Here is a 17,117-nt window from a genome sequence, read left to right as displayed (position 1 = left end):
TGGACTTTCAGCCACTCGGCTGTATGAGTATCAGTTCAATACCTGACATTAAAGTCCAGCTGAACACCAGACTCAGAATGTCCAGAGCATTAAAGTCCTGGCAGGACATTTCAGACTGTGCTGCTTTATTTTTTTAGAAGTCTTTATTGGTTTTGTTACAATATTGTTTCTGTTTTATGTTTTGGTTCTTTGGCCAGGAGGCATGTGGTATCCTAGCTCGTTGACCAGGGATTGAACCCGAACCCCCTGCATTGGGAGTCAAAGTCTTAACCACTGGACTGCCAGGGAATCCCCTGTGCTGCTTTAAAATCACCTGATTATCGGCAGATTATAACCTCAAGAAGGTAACTCAAAAGAGCTCCTTTGGTCAAAGTAGGATTTCATAAATTGCCAACAAATTCATCTAAAAACCCGAGTATAGGAATAATACGGGGAAGACTGAAATACTGAAGGTATTATAATTAGCGATAGCTCAGCTTACTAGCCTGAATTTTGATCCCAAGGTTGACAGGAAAAAGGAATCAGAGCAAGACTTGAAAAAAAGGACACTGTAGAGGAAATGCTACAGGTGGAGAAAGGTCTGTAAAGCTGGAGGGCAAGGCTGAATGCAGAAAATGATGCCACAAGCCAGTAGTCATTATGGAGGTGCAACCAGGAAGGGAAGAGACAATTGGCCAGAAAATGACTGGGAAAGAGTCTTCATAGATGATAACACCTACTAAAGGGAAAAGGAAGACAAAGGCACAGGGCAAAGACAAGAGGTACTGCTGCTGCTGCTGTTAAGTCGCTTCAGTCGTGTCCGACTCTGTGTGACCCCATAGACGGCAGCCCACCAGGCTCCCCCATCCCTGGGATTCTCCAGGCAAGAACACTGGAGTGGGTTGCCATTTCCTTCTCCAAAGCGTGAAAGGAAAAGTGAAAGTGAAGTCGCTCAGTCATGTCTGACTCTTAGCGACCCCATGGACTGCAGCCCACCAGGCCCCTCCATCCATGGGATTTTCCAGGCGAGAGTACTGGAGTGGGGTGCCATTGCCCTCTCCAGACAAGAGGTATGAAAGCTACGAAAATGCTGAAAGTTTTTCTCATTTTGTTGTTGTTGTTCAAATCTACTCGGTTAAAGTCTCTTGATCCTTGACCCCATTTTATTGTTTTAGTTTTTCAGACGTATTCTACACAATGCTTAGCTATCATGCACCTGCTAATTCCACTGTCTGACTCGTTTCTGCTGATTCTCATCACCATGGCTGCTTCTTACACTCGAGAACACGTGATTATCTTTTTAAAGATTCATTTACTCATGTTTTTGGTTGCACTGGGTTTTCATCGCTGCGCATGGCCTTGCTCTCGTTGCGAGTGGGAGCAGCTCTCCAGTTGCGGTGTGGGGTCTTCTCGTCGCAGTGGTTTCTCTTGTGGAACATGGGCTCTAGGCACTTGGGCTTCAGTAGTTGTGGCACATGGGCTTAGTTGCCCGGCTGCACATGGGATCTCCCTGGACCAGGGATCGAACCCAAGTCTCCTGCATTGGCCGGTGGATTCCTTACCACTGAGACACCAGGGAAGCCCCTGAAAACAATTCTTACAGTTTCTCTGGGAGAAGTTATTGAGGCCTGGGGCTAAGATGTGCTCTTCTGAAGAGCAGCAGTCCCCAACCTTTTTGGCATCAGGGATGGGTTTCATGGAAGACAATTTTTCTGTGAACTGGGGTGGGGGTGGGGGGGTGGTTTCAGGATGATTCAAGTGCATTACATTTATTGTACACTTTATTATTATTACATCAGCTCCACCTCAGATCAGGCATTAGATCCTGGAGTTTGGGGACCCCAGCTGTACAGAGGTGCAAGCCTGACACTCCACTACCAGCTGGAGCTGTTTTAAATTCTCAGCTTGAAACCACACAGAGGTTTTTCTAAACCACTAAGCAGTATGACTTGTTCTAGCCTTGCTCAAGGAGCCAACAGCTTGTGGACAGGGGATTCTCAACAGCCTTCTCCTGTGTTGGTACACCACAGACCCTCTTCCACAAACCTGAGCCAGTGCTGTAGGTGGGATTCCTCTTTCTGAGGTGGGAATTTTGTCAACATCACCTTTTAGCTGTGGGGGGAAGCACCTTTTGGGTTCTGGGTTTTCTTTCTGGGTCTTGATCAAAGTTCCTACCTTGTGAAGACTCAAGAGCGCAAGGAGTCTAGGCTACAAGGGACTCCCAATGTCCATGGTGTTACCAGCAGCTGTCACTATCAGTGCTCTGGATGTGGGCTGTGTGGTGGGGTCTGCCTCAGGAACTCCCATGCTCTCTTGCCAGCTCACCTATCTACTTAGTGATTAAAAATGAAATCTGTTCAGGTTTGTAGTGAAAGGGGTTCTCAGAGGATCCTGACCCGCTGTTTCTTTCAAAAGCAGGTTTCCCCTCAGAAATCAGTGTCTTCCCCCTCCCCCAATTCTGTTTATATCACGATGTGTTTTTAGAAAAGGAGCTTCACTGATGGAAGTGCATGTTGGGGATGACTTTGATAAGCTCTTCAATCACAGAAAAGGAAACTGTTGCCTGGAAGGGAAATGATTTTCCTTAAGCGAGCTGAGACTTGGGATTCCCCCCAACAATCTCTTCTTTGGGGTGGTTCAGTGATAAGGAATCTGCCTGCTAATGTAGGAGACTTGAGTTTGATCCCTGGGTTGGGAAGATCCCCCGGAGAAGGAAATGGCAACCCACTCCAATATTCTTGCCTGGAAAATCCCATGGACAGAGGAGCCTGGCGGGCTACAGTCCATGGGGTCCCAAAGAGTTGGGCATGACTGAGCAACTGAGAATGTAGGCATGCATGCAAGGGAAACCAAAACTTAAGACAAAAGGTAGATTCCTCTGAATGATCAAAGGAACAGATTATACTCAAAATTTTAAATTCATAAAAGAGCAAAGATACACATCTACAGGTGATTAAGTCTGGTTTCCAGAACAAAACACTAGAGAAACCGAGAGAGGTATCAATCCAAACTCACAATGGCTGTTGAAGACCTTATGTTGTAACACAGAAACATGCAAGAGAACTCCCCCCAAAAAACAAACTAGCTTTAAATGATCATTATATATAAAAAGTTTATTTTAGAAATCACATATCTTTAAAAAAAATAACATTGAAGTTTTAAGTTCTGATCTTGACTGAATGTTACTCACCCTCTGCATGTCAAGGTGTTCTGTGGTATAATTAAGGATGTGAGGAAACCAAGTCCCTTTACACTAGTTCGAAACATGAATGTGAGTTTTAAAAGAAGAAAAATTTTAAAAAGAAGTTATTTTGGAAACACACGTGGAAGCATCTTGATCTTGTAAACAGAAGTCCTGAAACTACAGACACACTGCTGAGACCATTCCAAAAGCTGAAAAAAAGTGGGCATTATCATTTCGTGAGCACTTAAAAAGGTCCAATGGAACCAGCATCAAGAGTGTAGTGTGCCCATCCTAGTGCCTCCCAGAGAGCAGCAGAAAACTCAGACCTCGACTTCACCGTTTCGAAGGCTCAAAGTCGCAAAATGTGGGTAGTTTTGGTTGGTAATTTCTGGGGTAGAACTGGTTATCCTTTATTCTGCTCAGCAGGCTTCTTTCAGTCTTATAAAAACGGCACCCACAGATGGCCAAGCTCAAATATTGGAGAATCAAGAAACAAAATAAATTTAAACTCACTATGGACCCAAAAATATAGCTCTTTGGAAACCTAAACTATAACCTGTGACTTAACATGAAAATAGTTTTATAGATCAAAGAGTTAAAATGATCCTTAAGGATAACGTCTAAAGCAGAAGTTTTAAACAGTAAACTTCAGAAGACTATAAATTAATTTCTATAACATAAAACAATCAGTCTATTTAGTATCTTTATCAAATGATCCCGGATTGTATTTCTAGGTACTCCTACTCAGATCATGAGGTATCTGTATTGGGGGATAAGGATAAACCAGAACATCTATCTGGTAAGAGCAGCTCAGTGCTCTCTGATGAGGCTAGAATTGAATCCAGAGAAGTACTGTTGCTATATAAAAAATTCTAAGAATAAGAAAACCTGTATTATTTGGTTAATTGAATTAAAAAAAAAAAGGAAAAAACTTCTGAGAACACCGCTGCTGGGCGCATCCAAGATGAGTAGTCATGGTACATGCTGCAGGGAACTGAAAGCTAAGATTTGAAATCACGTGAGGAGAAAGTCAGTTGATAGAGATCATTCCTGATGATGAGCAACACCTGACAGCAGGAGGCGGTTCACCTAATTTTGATTAGATCGACTATACTGTCCATGTTTCCCATCAAAGGGTAACAAGGTTATCTTACTGAAGATAAGCGTTTTAGGTTGTGCAAGGACTATGAGGGAAGTGTGCTGGGACACACACCTCCTACGAATCTTCAGAAAAAAGCTGGCCGCTCATTTCACTGAAGTGAAACGTGTGTTGACAGTAAAGTTGCAGGTCTGAGCTTTATTATCAGAATGACGGCATTTTAGGATAGAATTGATAGATTTTCTAAAATGAACTTTATATGGCATAAAACCCTTGATTCTCAGAGCTGTATGCCTATATATCTGCCAAAATGTATTTTGGAAATATACAAGGAGGATGCAGAACAGGCACAGAAGCTGACAAAAATATCCGGATGCACATTCCTCATGACAGATCCACGTGGGATCCAGAAAGCACTTTAATACCCTATCCTTCAAGTGATCAAGAGTCTAGAGAAATAGCCAGTCCTGTATTTACAAAACTGATGAAAATCACACTGTAATAATCAGTGAGCGCAGAACAACCGCACAGATCTGTGTTTCCAACTTTTTCCACCATGATTCTCCATCAAGGTAAAAAAAGATTCTTTCATACAAATCCCGGAAGGATGTAGAGGTGGCAGCACAACCGCCGGAGAGGGAGCGATGACTTACTACTGAGGCTGGTGATGGACAAGGAGGGGGTTGGTGGAGAAGAGGGCAGAGTCCTTGAGAAAAGAACCCTGTTGAGCACAAGCAGCTCTAGTCTGTGGTTGACCTCCGGTACCAAAATCGTGCCCGGAAGTCATCGCTGCAGGTCATGAAGCCGGGGTTGGTGGGCGAGTGCACAATGCAGCGCACGATGTTGTTGTGGCCCAGGGAGAGCAGGTTCCGGCGCTCGGCCGTGCGCGAGTCCCAGCAGCACAGGCTGATGGTCCTCTCGTCGGGCAGCAGCACGTAGTCCTCTGTGTGGTTGAAGACAGCCTGCGTCCGGTGCACCTGCCGCCCGCTCAAGCCAGCGCCTGAGCAGAGACCGAGAGGTTAGGGGCCTGGGTGCCAGGGCCAGCTTTCCAAGTTCACATCTGGAACTTAGACACCAGTTCTACTTTTGACTTAGACACCAGACTTAGACACCAGTTCTACTTTTGTTATTAGCTGTACTGATATAAACACAGTATTAATTGTTGAAGTAATACATTTATTGTTCAATTTTGGAAACTCTTAAAAACACCTTAAAAAGGAAAAGAATATACAAGTGGTGCCACATTATCTAACTTCACGTTGGGTACACTTCTCCATGCTTTTTTCCTAGCTGCAAAGTAGCCCACTGTTTGGAAGCACCATTACTTAACGATCCTTTTCTTGCCACGCATTCACTTTGTATCCAATAGCGATACTGAGATAAACATCCTTGGTGGAGAATACATTATTTCTTTGGGATTAAATTCCCAGCACTAGAAGCACTGGGATGTATGAGCAGCCACTCTCCAGAAGGAAGTTTAATGCTTTATAATGACCATGAATAAAAAACCGTATTTTATGTTTAAAGTATTACATAAACTATTACCAAAAAAAAAAATCTGTCTGATAACCTTATACCCAGGGTTAACATTTTGATAAGCAACTTTTCCAAATATCTCTGTGCACTGTATACTCATTTCTAATTTATATAAGTCAGAGCCTACTACATGTGGTGACCTACAAAGAGGGGAATATAGTTCAATGGGTAAAAATACACACTGTGGTATTGGATCTGGACTCAGTACTTATTCTGGACATGACCCTGCAAAAAATGACTTAACATTCCCCAGGCCTCATCTGTTTTGTGGGGATAATCAGAGCACCTGTCCTCAGGATGCTGCGGGGATTAAAAGGAGGTATGATGTCCAGTCCACTTGGCAGGCTCAGTGTTCAACAAACATTACTGAGTGTGTGTGCATGCTTCCCAAGACTCTTCTTAAATTTCTAACAGTGGGTATAGCAGGTCAAAAATATATGTATATTTAAAATTTTGATCTATGACACCAAGCTGCCCTTCAGAAATATTTTACCAATCGATATTCCGAACAATACGTGATTTCCCAAAATGTTTATTGATACTAGACAATACCAATCTTTGAAATTCCTAAAATCTGATGAACAAGAAAAGGATACTTCCATTTTTGTTTCTTAGGTTTTTTGGTGAAGTTGGCCACCTTTTCTTGGGTTCACTGACCAATATCTGACATGTTTATTACATATGCTATGGATGTTTCCTCCGAAGTCCAGCATTTTAATTTTGTTTACAGTGTTTTAAGTTAACTTCTAATATCAAAATGTCTAATATTTACTTGATAGTTTTCCCTTCTCTTTCATTATTTCAAGAGCCCTTTGAATTCTAACTAAACATTAAAACTGGAAAAACAGATCCAAAAGTGAGGACATGAAGGGATCTTAAACTGTGAATTAGGAAAAAAGGGAATTTGCATATTAATTCAGTATTATCTCATTTAAAAACCAAATCCAAATTCTCCAGCAAAACCAACCAATCAACCACATGTAACTACAAAAATGTTCCAAACATTCCTAAAACAAAAATGACTCCTCCGTGCTGCACCAGCTACAGAGGAAGCCGAGAAGGAAGCTGACGCTGGTCACCACGAGATAATCCTAAGGTAGGTTATGCTGCACCCTAGCGGTTCCCAGGTCACTAACTCTCCAATCTTCACTTACTAGCACCCCAGGACAGCCCTTACGATAGTGTTGTTTTCTTTTGAGTTTTAAGTTCTGGTCACAGTAATTTCAGTGTGTGACACAAACAGCTCACAACAGAGGAAACCAGCTGGTTTTCTACCAAACAGCCTTTGCTGCTACGAGGATCAAAAGGATGAAACACAATATTTTAACACTTACTATCAAATAGTTAAATCTGAACACTGACTGCTAGGGTTAGGATCCATTTAAATGGATCTCGTAAAAAGAGCTCTGGGACAACTGTTACAACCAGAGACCAATGTGAATTAATCAGACAATCAGACTAACATCATCGTGTATTTATATAGGTCCAGAACACTTGGGGTCTCTTCTGGGGGCTTCCTCTCTTCAGGCACACGCCAAGACCTTCCCTCTCACTCACTGAGGGCTTTCTCTGCACTACGTCCATGTTTTGTGGGCAATAGGCAGGCCGTGGGTAAACAAATGAACCTCCAAACTCTCAAGTGTTACTTGCGTGGAATCAGATCTAATTTTAGTTGTTAACATACTGAGATGAGCCAAGTTAAGAAACTGTGGCTTCTACTTCCAGCTCTGCCTCTTGTTTGACTCACATGGATTTATTGTGTGGATCTGTTTCGAGAGGTCTGGAAACTAAAACATCTCAGAAACGTGAATTGATATCAACCTCTTACATACCTGTGTATCTGACCAGCGTTCGTCCTGTTGATATTTCCCAAAGTTTAGCTACAGAGTCTTTTCCACTTGACAGAATATATTTAGAATTTTTTGAAAAGATGGCAGAACAAACTTCCGCGCCATCATGTGCTTTCTCGAACGTTGTGATGCATCGATTTGAGACGCCATCCCATAATTTGATGCAGCCATCCTTGCTACCAGTCACGTACATGTTGGCACTAGGATTGTAATTCACTGAACATATGGCATCAGTGTGCTGATCTTGAGGGTTGCAAGAGACAAAGCACTGAAATGTGTTGATGTCATAAAGTCGAAGTGTTGGATGCTGAGTCCCCACAAGTATAAAGTCTCCCGAAGGATGAAAGGAGATGGAGCGCAACATTTCAGCCTCCTGTCAGGAGAGGGGGTGAGGAACAGGTTGGGGGGAGAAACCACTATTAAACCTAGACGAAATGCACAGAATATCTGGCCAATGCAGAGAATCCATAAAACAATGACCAGATATTACACAGGCACGAGAAGAACAAGAACTTAATGAGAGAATCATTTAAACAAAGATTTCCAAAACTATTTACTTGTAAGATTATTCCAAAGAACATAGAAGTGAGCTTCACTATTTTCAAATAAACAATGGGTGAACTCAGAATGGAATATTATCATTCTATGATACATTTGTGGGGCTTCCCTGGTGACTCAGACCGTAAAGAATCTGCCTGCGATGCGGGAGACCCATGTTCAATCCCTGGGTCGGGAAGATCTCCCGAAGAAGGGAATGGCAACCTACTCCAGCACTCTTGCCTAGAGAATTCCATGGACAGAGGACCCTGACGGGTTATATTTACAATCCATGGGGTTGCAAAGAAATGGACATGACCGAGACACTAACACACACACATGATACCTTCATATACAATTAGTCAATAAAGATAAACAACTGTACTTTAAGAATAGCTCCTTAGGACTTCCCTAGCAGTCCAGTGGTTAAGACTCTCTGCTTCCACTGCAGGGGGCACAGATTTGATCCCTTGTCAGGGAACTAAGATCCGCCCCCAAAAAGAATAGCTTCTTTGTCCCAGGGCTCCAAATACTGAGGTGGAAGCCACTACAAAAACACCAGAACGTCTGAACTGCGTATTCAGAATAAGGCAACCAAATGTTGCTTTTTCGGCAAATACCTGAGTGTCTCAACTAAATAATTTTGTAATTCTCATAAGTTACACTGTGGAGAAGTTGGTTATATTTTGGCTTTAAGCAAGAATCTGCAACCTTTAAAGAGTGATGTGAATTCTGAACCATCTCTCTGACCACCAGCTGTCCTGAGTGGCCAGAGGAAGTTGGTGCCTGACAGCATGAGAACCGTGCCATCTGTGGCAGGCAGTGCATCCTCCTTGTTGTTTATAGGATGACCACTGAGACAACTTTTAGAAAGAGAAGAGTCACACATCAGCTCACTGTATTTAAGAAAAAAAAAAAGAAGCTCCTTTCCAAACATTCCTCACCTGGATGTATTTGAAGGCTCTTTTTGCAGACGGTTTGGAATAATCAAATAATTTAAGAGTATAATCCCTTGAACCAGAGGCGAGGATCTGTTCTGTTGGGTGGAAGGCGAGACACGTGACTTCATCCACGTGGTCGTAAAGAGTTCGAATCACTGGGTGGTTTTCCATGTTCTGCTGTGCGGTCTCATTCATCATGACCTAGGCCAACAAGGACAGAAGAGAAACTCTAAGTGTACTCACTCTCATTCTTCCAAGAAGGGACAACAGAAGATAAACGGTAAGATGTGACTGGGATCTTCACCTCGATCGGCATGGCACTTTTGGCCAGCATTCTTTCTGTGTCTAGGATTTTTATGGACGCGTCAGCAGATCCAGTAGCTATTAGCTGCCCATCTCTACTATAGGTAGCTACGCGACAGGGTCCTTTGTGGGATGTGACGTAGCAGGTTTCGTACTCTGATGCTTCTGGGGACATGGTCTGGACATCTGCATCAAACTCCAGGTCAATTCCTGTGCCAGGGGCAACTGTGTCTGACCGACCAATTGCGTACTGAACTGCACTGTCGTCATTTTCCATTCCTGAAAGCAGTAAAAATGAAAGGCGTGGAAAAAGAGTATTTTAAAAGGACAAGGCAAAGTTCTTGATCCAAACTGGGAATGCTGTTTGCCAATGTCAATGCATTAGTTCTTGGAGCCACATGACACTACTACTGTACAGAATCACGTATGTTGAGCTGGGGGCACACAGTGACGAGACTGTAAGGCAATGTGGGTTGTGGGAGCTTAGGCTCCACTAGGTGAAGTCCTCTCCCCAGATACTTGTCTCCGAAATGTTCTACTTTAACTACAACTATACAAGCTGAAAAAAAGCACTTCTGTAGTTAAATCGCTCACTTTTTCCCGTGCTGAATTTTAATACTTTGCATGTCGAGATCTGTCATTAGCAGCTTTGGAGCTCATTAAGTCAGACATAGTGTTAGTAGTAGCACTAGTGAAACACCTTTGAAAAAGTGTTAAGCTGTGAATAAAGTCAATCAAGAATATTCATTTTGAATTGAAAAATAACTTGACATTGTACAAACAATGTTGATTAGTATAGAAAAAATCAGAAATGCAGATGAACAGAAAAACATAATCTTGTATGATATATATCACCCAGAGATAATTACTGCTAACGTGGTGATATGAATTCTTCTGAGCCTTTCTCCATGCACACAGTTGTTTCATTTCTTAAAAATAAAACCACACCATATAACATGGTAACTTACTTGGTCATTTAACCATACAGAATAAACACCTGGTCAGTTTAATAAATGTTCATCCACATCACACCATTGGACCCAATTTTATGGATACGAGAACCTTTATAACCAATTCCATATTGCTGGGCATTTCAGTGGAAATCATTCTATTTCCCCAGGCTAATCTCACAATTTACATTGCCAAGTCAAAGGGTACACACATGTATGGTAATTCTTATTGCTTCCTATGACACAGGCAAGCACCAGGATACACTGTTGAACAAGACAAGGTTCAAGGTTTTCATTAAACTTTCAGTCTTCCAGTGGGTGGTAAGGATTGTGAGGGAAATGACAACTCTAAACAATAAAGAAAATTTCAGACAGTGATTCTATAATGAAGGAAATAGGACTGTTGTTTCAGAGCAAATGGGGAAATATGGGGAAGATGTTCAAGTTATTTTAGAAGAGATGAGGAAGACTCTGAGATGACATTTGAGTTGAGATTTGAAGCAATAATAAACAGAACAGCAGAAAGCACCAGATAATTCATATAAAGATCCAGAGGCTAGACAGAATCAGCTCAAAACCTTCACAATCTGGACTTTGTTTACTCCTCCAGTATCTAGCACTGTACTTGATACATACTAGCACTGAAACGAAAGGGCAATCATCTTGAAAAACATCTGAAACTGTCATGGGCTCAATGAAGAACTTGCATTCACAAATTACCAAGTTTGATGAGATGCAGGAGCTGCTCCGAGGGTGCACACACAGATTGCGGCTTGATCTCATTGATGAGGCCATTGGCAATGCTGATATAGCCATCATAGAGCAGCTGGCTAATGATCAGCTTGTACAGCTGCTGGCGGTCCTTCAAGCCCACTTTGGTTCTGTACATCTTGGAGAAGAGGAAGATAATTTTTCTGCCAGCTGTAAGAAGAGAAAACAGGTGATAATGAAGGGCAAAGGCAGGAGTAAACCACAGAAGCAACACAGGAATCTGGTCAGACTTTCCAGGGTTTAAATCCCAGCTCTACCAGCATTCTCTTTGGTTGGCAACTATGTTTCTCTGAGATCAGGGCCCTCAGCTCTCAAAAGTCAGTGAAGGTTAAATATGATGGTGCATGTAGATTCTTTTGTGCACACTGGCACACAGACAGCTCAAAATATGTCAGCCAACATCTACAGCTAGACCTCTCTTCATCGTTGTTTCTTTGCCAAATTAGCCACCTGCGACTTTAATTTTTCACTGCAATCCCCAGAATCTTCCATTTGTTCTGCTAATAAAACACTGGTAATGTTGTAATAGGTAAGAGAGCTGCTATTGTAGATGCCCAGACATTACTGTTTCCACCAGCCTAAGCTGTTACGTTTACTAAGGTCAGTTATGGTTATTCTTAAAACACCTTTTAAGACAATGGAGCTTGTTATGTTACATAATTTAATTACACAGTAAATCAAAACATCAGGGCAAAAAAGCTATCATGTAATGAAAACTAAGTCAAGTTGAACACTTTGGAAAGCACTGCTTAATAAAATATTTGTGAACAGGATATGGCGGAAACAACTACTTAAAAAAATGGAAAAATTGGAAGGACTGTGCACTTTGATTTACAAGTTCTCAGTCTCAGAAAGCAAAAGAGAAAATTGTAAATAATTGTTAGTTTTTGAGTTTATGGGGAAAAAAAAAGAACTCCAACTGGTGAACATGATTAGATAATCTGATTACAAATATCAACCTCTGTACATATGTGTAGGTCTGTACAGACACCAGAGATGGGAAACAACAATAAAGAATAAGTCACTGGCAGACAAGTGGCTGTGGCAGAGAAGAAAACTAAAAGACAGACCACAGGAGAGAGAATATAAGAAGGGTGGTCAACAGCCTATTAACACCAGTACCTCCTGGTACTGCTGCACTACTAATTCTGAAAGTGGGAGATTGTAGTAAAGGGGTGGGGATAATGTCTTTAACTACACAATGCCCTCTGCAGAATTACTGAGGCTACTGATCATAAGAACAGTTAACATTTACTGGGTACTGACCCCATGAACAGTATGAAAAGGCAAAATGATAGGATACTGAAAGAGAAACTCCCCAGGTCAGTAGGTGCCCAATATGCTACTGGAGATCAGAGGAGAAATAACTCCAGAAAGAAGGAAGGGATGGAGCCAAAGCAAAAAGAATACCCAGCTGTGGATGTGACTGGTGATAGAAGCAAGGTCCGATGCTGTAAAAAGCAATATTGCATAGGAACCTGGAATGTCAGGTCCATGAATCAAGGCAAATTGGAAGTGGTCAAACAATAGATGGCGAGAGTGAATGTCGACATTCTAGGAATCAGTGAACTGAAATGGACTGGAATGGGTGAATTTAACTCAGATGACCATTATATCTACTACTGCAGGCAGGAATCCCTCAGAAGAAATGCAGTGGCCATCATGGTCAACAAAAGAATCCGAAATGCAGTACTTGGATGCAATCTCAAAAACGACAGAATGATCTCTGTTCGTTTCCAAGGCAAACCATTCAATATCACAGTAATCCAAGTCTATGCCCCAACCAGTAACGCTGAAGAAGCTGAAGTTGAATGGTTCTATGAAGACCTACAAGACCTTCTAGAACTAACACCCAACAGATGTCCTTTTCATTATAGGGGACTGGAATGCAAAAGTAGGAAGTAAAAAAACACCTGGAGTAACAGACAAATTTGGCCTTCGAATACGGAATGAAGCAGGGCAAAGACTAATAGAGTTTTGCCAAGAAAATGCACTGGTCATAGCAAACACCCTCTTCCAACAACACAAGAGAAGACTCTATACATGGAGATCACCAGATGGTCAACACCGAAATCAGACTGATTATATTCTTTGCAGCCAAAGATGGAGAAGCTCTATACAGTTAGCAAAAACAAGACCAGGAGCCGACTGTGGCTCAGACCATGAATTCCTTATTGCCAAATTCAGACTTAAATTGAAGAAAGTAGGGAAAACCACTAGACCATTCAAGTATGACCTAAATCAAACCCCTTATGATTATACAGTGGAAGTGAGAAATAGATTTAAGGGGCTAGATCTGATAGATAGAGTGCCTGATGAACTATGGAATGAGGTTCGTGACATTGTACAAGAGACAGGGATCAAGACCATTCCCATGGAAAAGAAATGCAAAAAAGCAAAATGGCTGTCTGGGGAGGCCATACAAATAGCTGTGAAAAGAAGAGAAGCAAAAAGCAAAGGAGAAAAGGAAAGATGTACCCATTTGAATGCAGAGTTCCAAAGAAGAGCAAGAAGAGATAAGAAAGCCTTCTTCAGCGATCAATGCAAAGAAATAGAGGAAAACAACAGATTGGGAAAAGACTAGAGATCTCTTCAAGAAAATCAGAGATAACAAAGGAACATTTCATGCAAAGATGGGCTCGATAAAGGACAGAAATGCTATGGACCTAACAGAAGCAGAAGATATTAAGAACAGATGGCAAAAATACACAGAAGAACTGTACAAAAAAGATCTTCACGACCCAGATAATCATGATGGTGTGATCACTGACCTAGAGCCAGATATCCTGGAATGTGAAGTCAAGTGGGCCTTAGAAAGCATCACTATGAACAAAGCTAGTGGAGGTGATGGAATTCCAGTGGAGCTATTTCAAATCCTGAAAGACGATGCTGTGAAAGTGCTGCACTCAATATGCCAACAAATTTGGAAAACTCAGCAGTGGCCACAGGACTGGAAAAGGTCAGTTTTCATTCCAATCGCAAAGAAAGGCAATGCCAAAGAATGCTCAAACTACCACACAATTGCACTCATCTCACACGCTAGTAGAGTAATGATCAAAATTTTCCAAGCCAGGCTTCAGCAATATGTGAACCGTGAACTTCCTGATGTTCAAGCTGGTTTTAGAAAAGGTAGAGGAACCAGAGATCAAATTGCCAACATCCTCTGGATCATGGACAAAGCAAGAGAGTTCCAGAAAAACATCTATTTCTGCTTTATTGACTATGCCAAAGCCTTTGACTGTGTGGATCACAATAAACTGTGGAAAATTCTGAAGGAGATGGGAATACCAGACCACCTGACCTGCCTCTTGAGAAATCTATATGCAGGTCAGGAAGCAACAGTTAGAACTGGACATGGAACAACAGACTGGTTCCAAACAGGAAAAGGAGTACATCAAGGCTGTATATTGTCACCCTGTTTATTTAACTTATATGCAGAGTACATCATGAGAAACGCTGGGCTGGAAGAAGCACAAGCTGGAATCAAGATTGCCAGGATAAATATCAATAACCTCAGATATGCAGATGACACCACCCTTATGGCAGAAAGTGAAGAGGAACTCAAAAGCCTCTTGATGAAGGTGAAAGAGGAGAGTGAAAAAGTTGGCTTAAAACTCAACATTCAGAAAACGAAGATCATGGCATCTGGTCCCATCACTTCATGACAAATAGACGGGGAAAGTGGAAACAGTGGCTGACTTTATTTTCTGGGCTCCAAAATCACTACAGACGGTGACTGCAGCCATGAAATTCAACGACGCTTACTCTCTGGAAGAAAAGTTATGACCAACCTAGATAGCATATTGAAAAGCAGAGACATTACTTTGCCAACAAAGGTCCGTCTAGTCAAGGCTATGGTTTTTCCTGTGGTCATGTATGGATGTGAAAGTTGGACTGTGAAGGAAGCTGAGGGCCGAAGAATTGATGCTTTTGAACTGTGGTGTTGGAGAAGACTCTTGAGAGTCCCTTGGACTGCAAGGAGATCCAACCAGTCCATTCTGAAGGAGATCAGCCCTGGGATTTCTTTGGAAGGAATGATGCTAAAACTGAAACTCCAGTACTTTAGCCACCTCATGCAAAGAGTTGACTCAATGGAAAAGACTGATGCTGGGAGGGATTGGGGGCACGAGGAGAAGGGGATGAGAAAGGATGAGATGGCTGGATGGCATCGCTGATTCGATGGACGTGAGTCTGAGTGAACTCCGGGAGTTGATGATGGACAGGGAAGCCTGGTGTGCTGCGATTCATGGGGTCGCAAAGAGTCGGACGCGACTGAGCGACTGAACTGAACCGAAAATCCATTAGACATTCAGTACAACATATAATGAGGTGGCACAGAGGTAAGGAATCCACCTGCCAGGTTGGATCCTGGAGTGGGGAAGATCCCCTAGAGGAGGAAATGACAACCTACTCCAGTATTCTTGCCTGGGAAATCCCATTGACAGAGGAGCCTGGCAGGCTACAGTCCATGGGATCACAAGAGTCCAACGTGACTGAGCATGCTCGCCAAGCCATAGTACGTAATACACATATTTGTGTGTAAACAACAAATATGCATACCTCATTCAACCCTCATTTAATCTCATTTTAGAGCTGGGCAACTGGAGGCCCAGAAAGGTTAACTCACCCAGGATTCAACAGGTTGTAAACGGCGGAGCCTGGATCCTAACCCAGAGCCTGTGCTCTTACCGTGCTGTTCTGACGGGGGTTGAGCTGCTGCTGCTAAGTCACTTCAGCCGTGTCCAACTCTGTGCGACCCCACAGACGGCAGCCCACCAGGCTCCCCCATCCCTGGGATTCTCCAGGCAAGAACACTGGAGTGGGTTGCCATTTCCTTCTCCAACGCATGAAAGTGAAAAGTGAAAGGGAAGTCGCTCAGTCGTGTCCGACTCTTAGCGACCCAATGGACTGCAGTCCAACAGGCTCCTCCGTCCATGGGATTTTCCAGACATGTAAATCCATGCTTGTGTAAACACTAGGACACAACAGACATGATGAAGCCTGTCAAAGAAATCAGTGATCACTGCAAGGAAAATGTGGCTTTGTCATCCTGTCTCTTCACTTATGTTAGGCCCATCAACCGGCGTACCAAGAGATTAAATAAGACAGGACGAACCCCGCTTAACTCCCATAGAACGTTCACTCGCTGGGCTAGTAAGCAGGTAATTACCATCCTCAAATTGGCAGATGAAGGGGCTACAGCCCGAGGGCAGGAAGACCCCAGTGCAGGACAAGTTGTACCTGGAGCTGGAAGAAGGACCAGGGCGAGAACACAGACGCCCCCTCACCGAACGCTCCGCTATGACCCCGACCTAGAGGCCAACGAAGTATGGAAGGGAGAGTGGGAGCAAGTCCATTAAGGAAAAGAAGGGACAGTGCAGGCCGAGCCCAGCAACTCAGGGCGCACGCCACCTCGCTCACTAATGACCCTTCCCGTCCCGCCCTAGTCCTCCCGATGGTCCCCCAAGGGTCCCAGCCGACCGCACCAACACTCTCCACGCAACCCTGGCTCCCCATACCCGCTGGTCCCGCTCTCTCCGTCTCCCGCTCTCTCCTAGAAAAATGGAGGCGCGAATCCTGCAAGATCAATCGCTCCGTGCGCACGTTCACTGCGCACGCGCAAAGGGCGTCGCGCTGAGCTCTGCGCTATCGATCCGCACGCCTCAACTTGTTCCTGCCCTTCTCGCCATCTTACTTACGGGCACGATCGAAAGACTCGCTCACCTACTTCAACTTGATCTACTCCGCGAGAACCCTGACGCCAAGTAACTGGTGCTTTATGGATAAATGTCAGATCCAGAGAACACCGCGGGCGCTAGAACGGCCACGGGTGTGTCGGGCCGTTGGCTCCACCACTTCCGGGGCCTTACGCAGCAAGTGCGCCTGCGCGCCTTCTCCGCCTGCGCGTGACACAAGCTGTAGAGTTGGCTTAGAACCAATGAAAAGGCAGCGCCTCTCTAGCCCCGA

The 17,117-nt window shown here is 43.4% G+C and overlaps 1 protein-coding gene across 7 annotated transcripts; it reads right to left on the bottom strand.

The window, feature by feature from the left end:
* Positions 1-3,077: 3,077 nt before the first annotated feature.
* Positions 3,078-17,090, bottom strand: CSTF1 (cleavage stimulation factor subunit 1). 7 transcript variants are annotated; one of them, XM_086332681.1, is made up of 7 exons: positions 16,670-16,763; positions 15,778-16,151; positions 11,100-11,300; positions 9,431-9,708; positions 9,130-9,327; positions 7,631-8,021; positions 3,078-5,262 (listed from the first exon to the last, which is right to left on the bottom strand). In XM_086332681.1, the coding sequence occupies exons 3-7, from the start codon at positions 11,266-11,268 to the stop codon at positions 5,003-5,005; spliced, it is 1,296 nt and encodes a 431-aa protein (XP_086188807.1). In that variant the 5' UTR covers positions 11,269-11,300; positions 15,778-16,151; positions 16,670-16,763; the 3' UTR covers positions 3,078-5,002. The 7 variants fall into 7 exon arrangements, with proteins under 7 accessions (XP_086188807.1, XP_086188805.1, XP_086188804.1 ...); XM_086332679.1 differs by having other exon boundaries at positions 15,840-16,151; XM_086332678.1 differs by lacking the exons at positions 15,778-16,151; positions 16,670-16,763 and adding an exon at positions 16,875-17,090.
* Between the last annotated feature and the right edge of the window lie 27 nt (positions 17,091-17,117).

This window comes from Bos grunniens, chromosome 13 (assembly GCF_055505025.1).
Source record: "Bos grunniens cultivar Pamir isolate PY7600 chromosome 13, Bosgru_T2T1.0, whole genome shotgun sequence".
NCBI lineage: Eukaryota > Metazoa > Chordata > Mammalia > Artiodactyla > Bovidae > Bos > Bos grunniens.
This window is presented reverse-complemented; position numbering and strand designations above follow the sequence as displayed.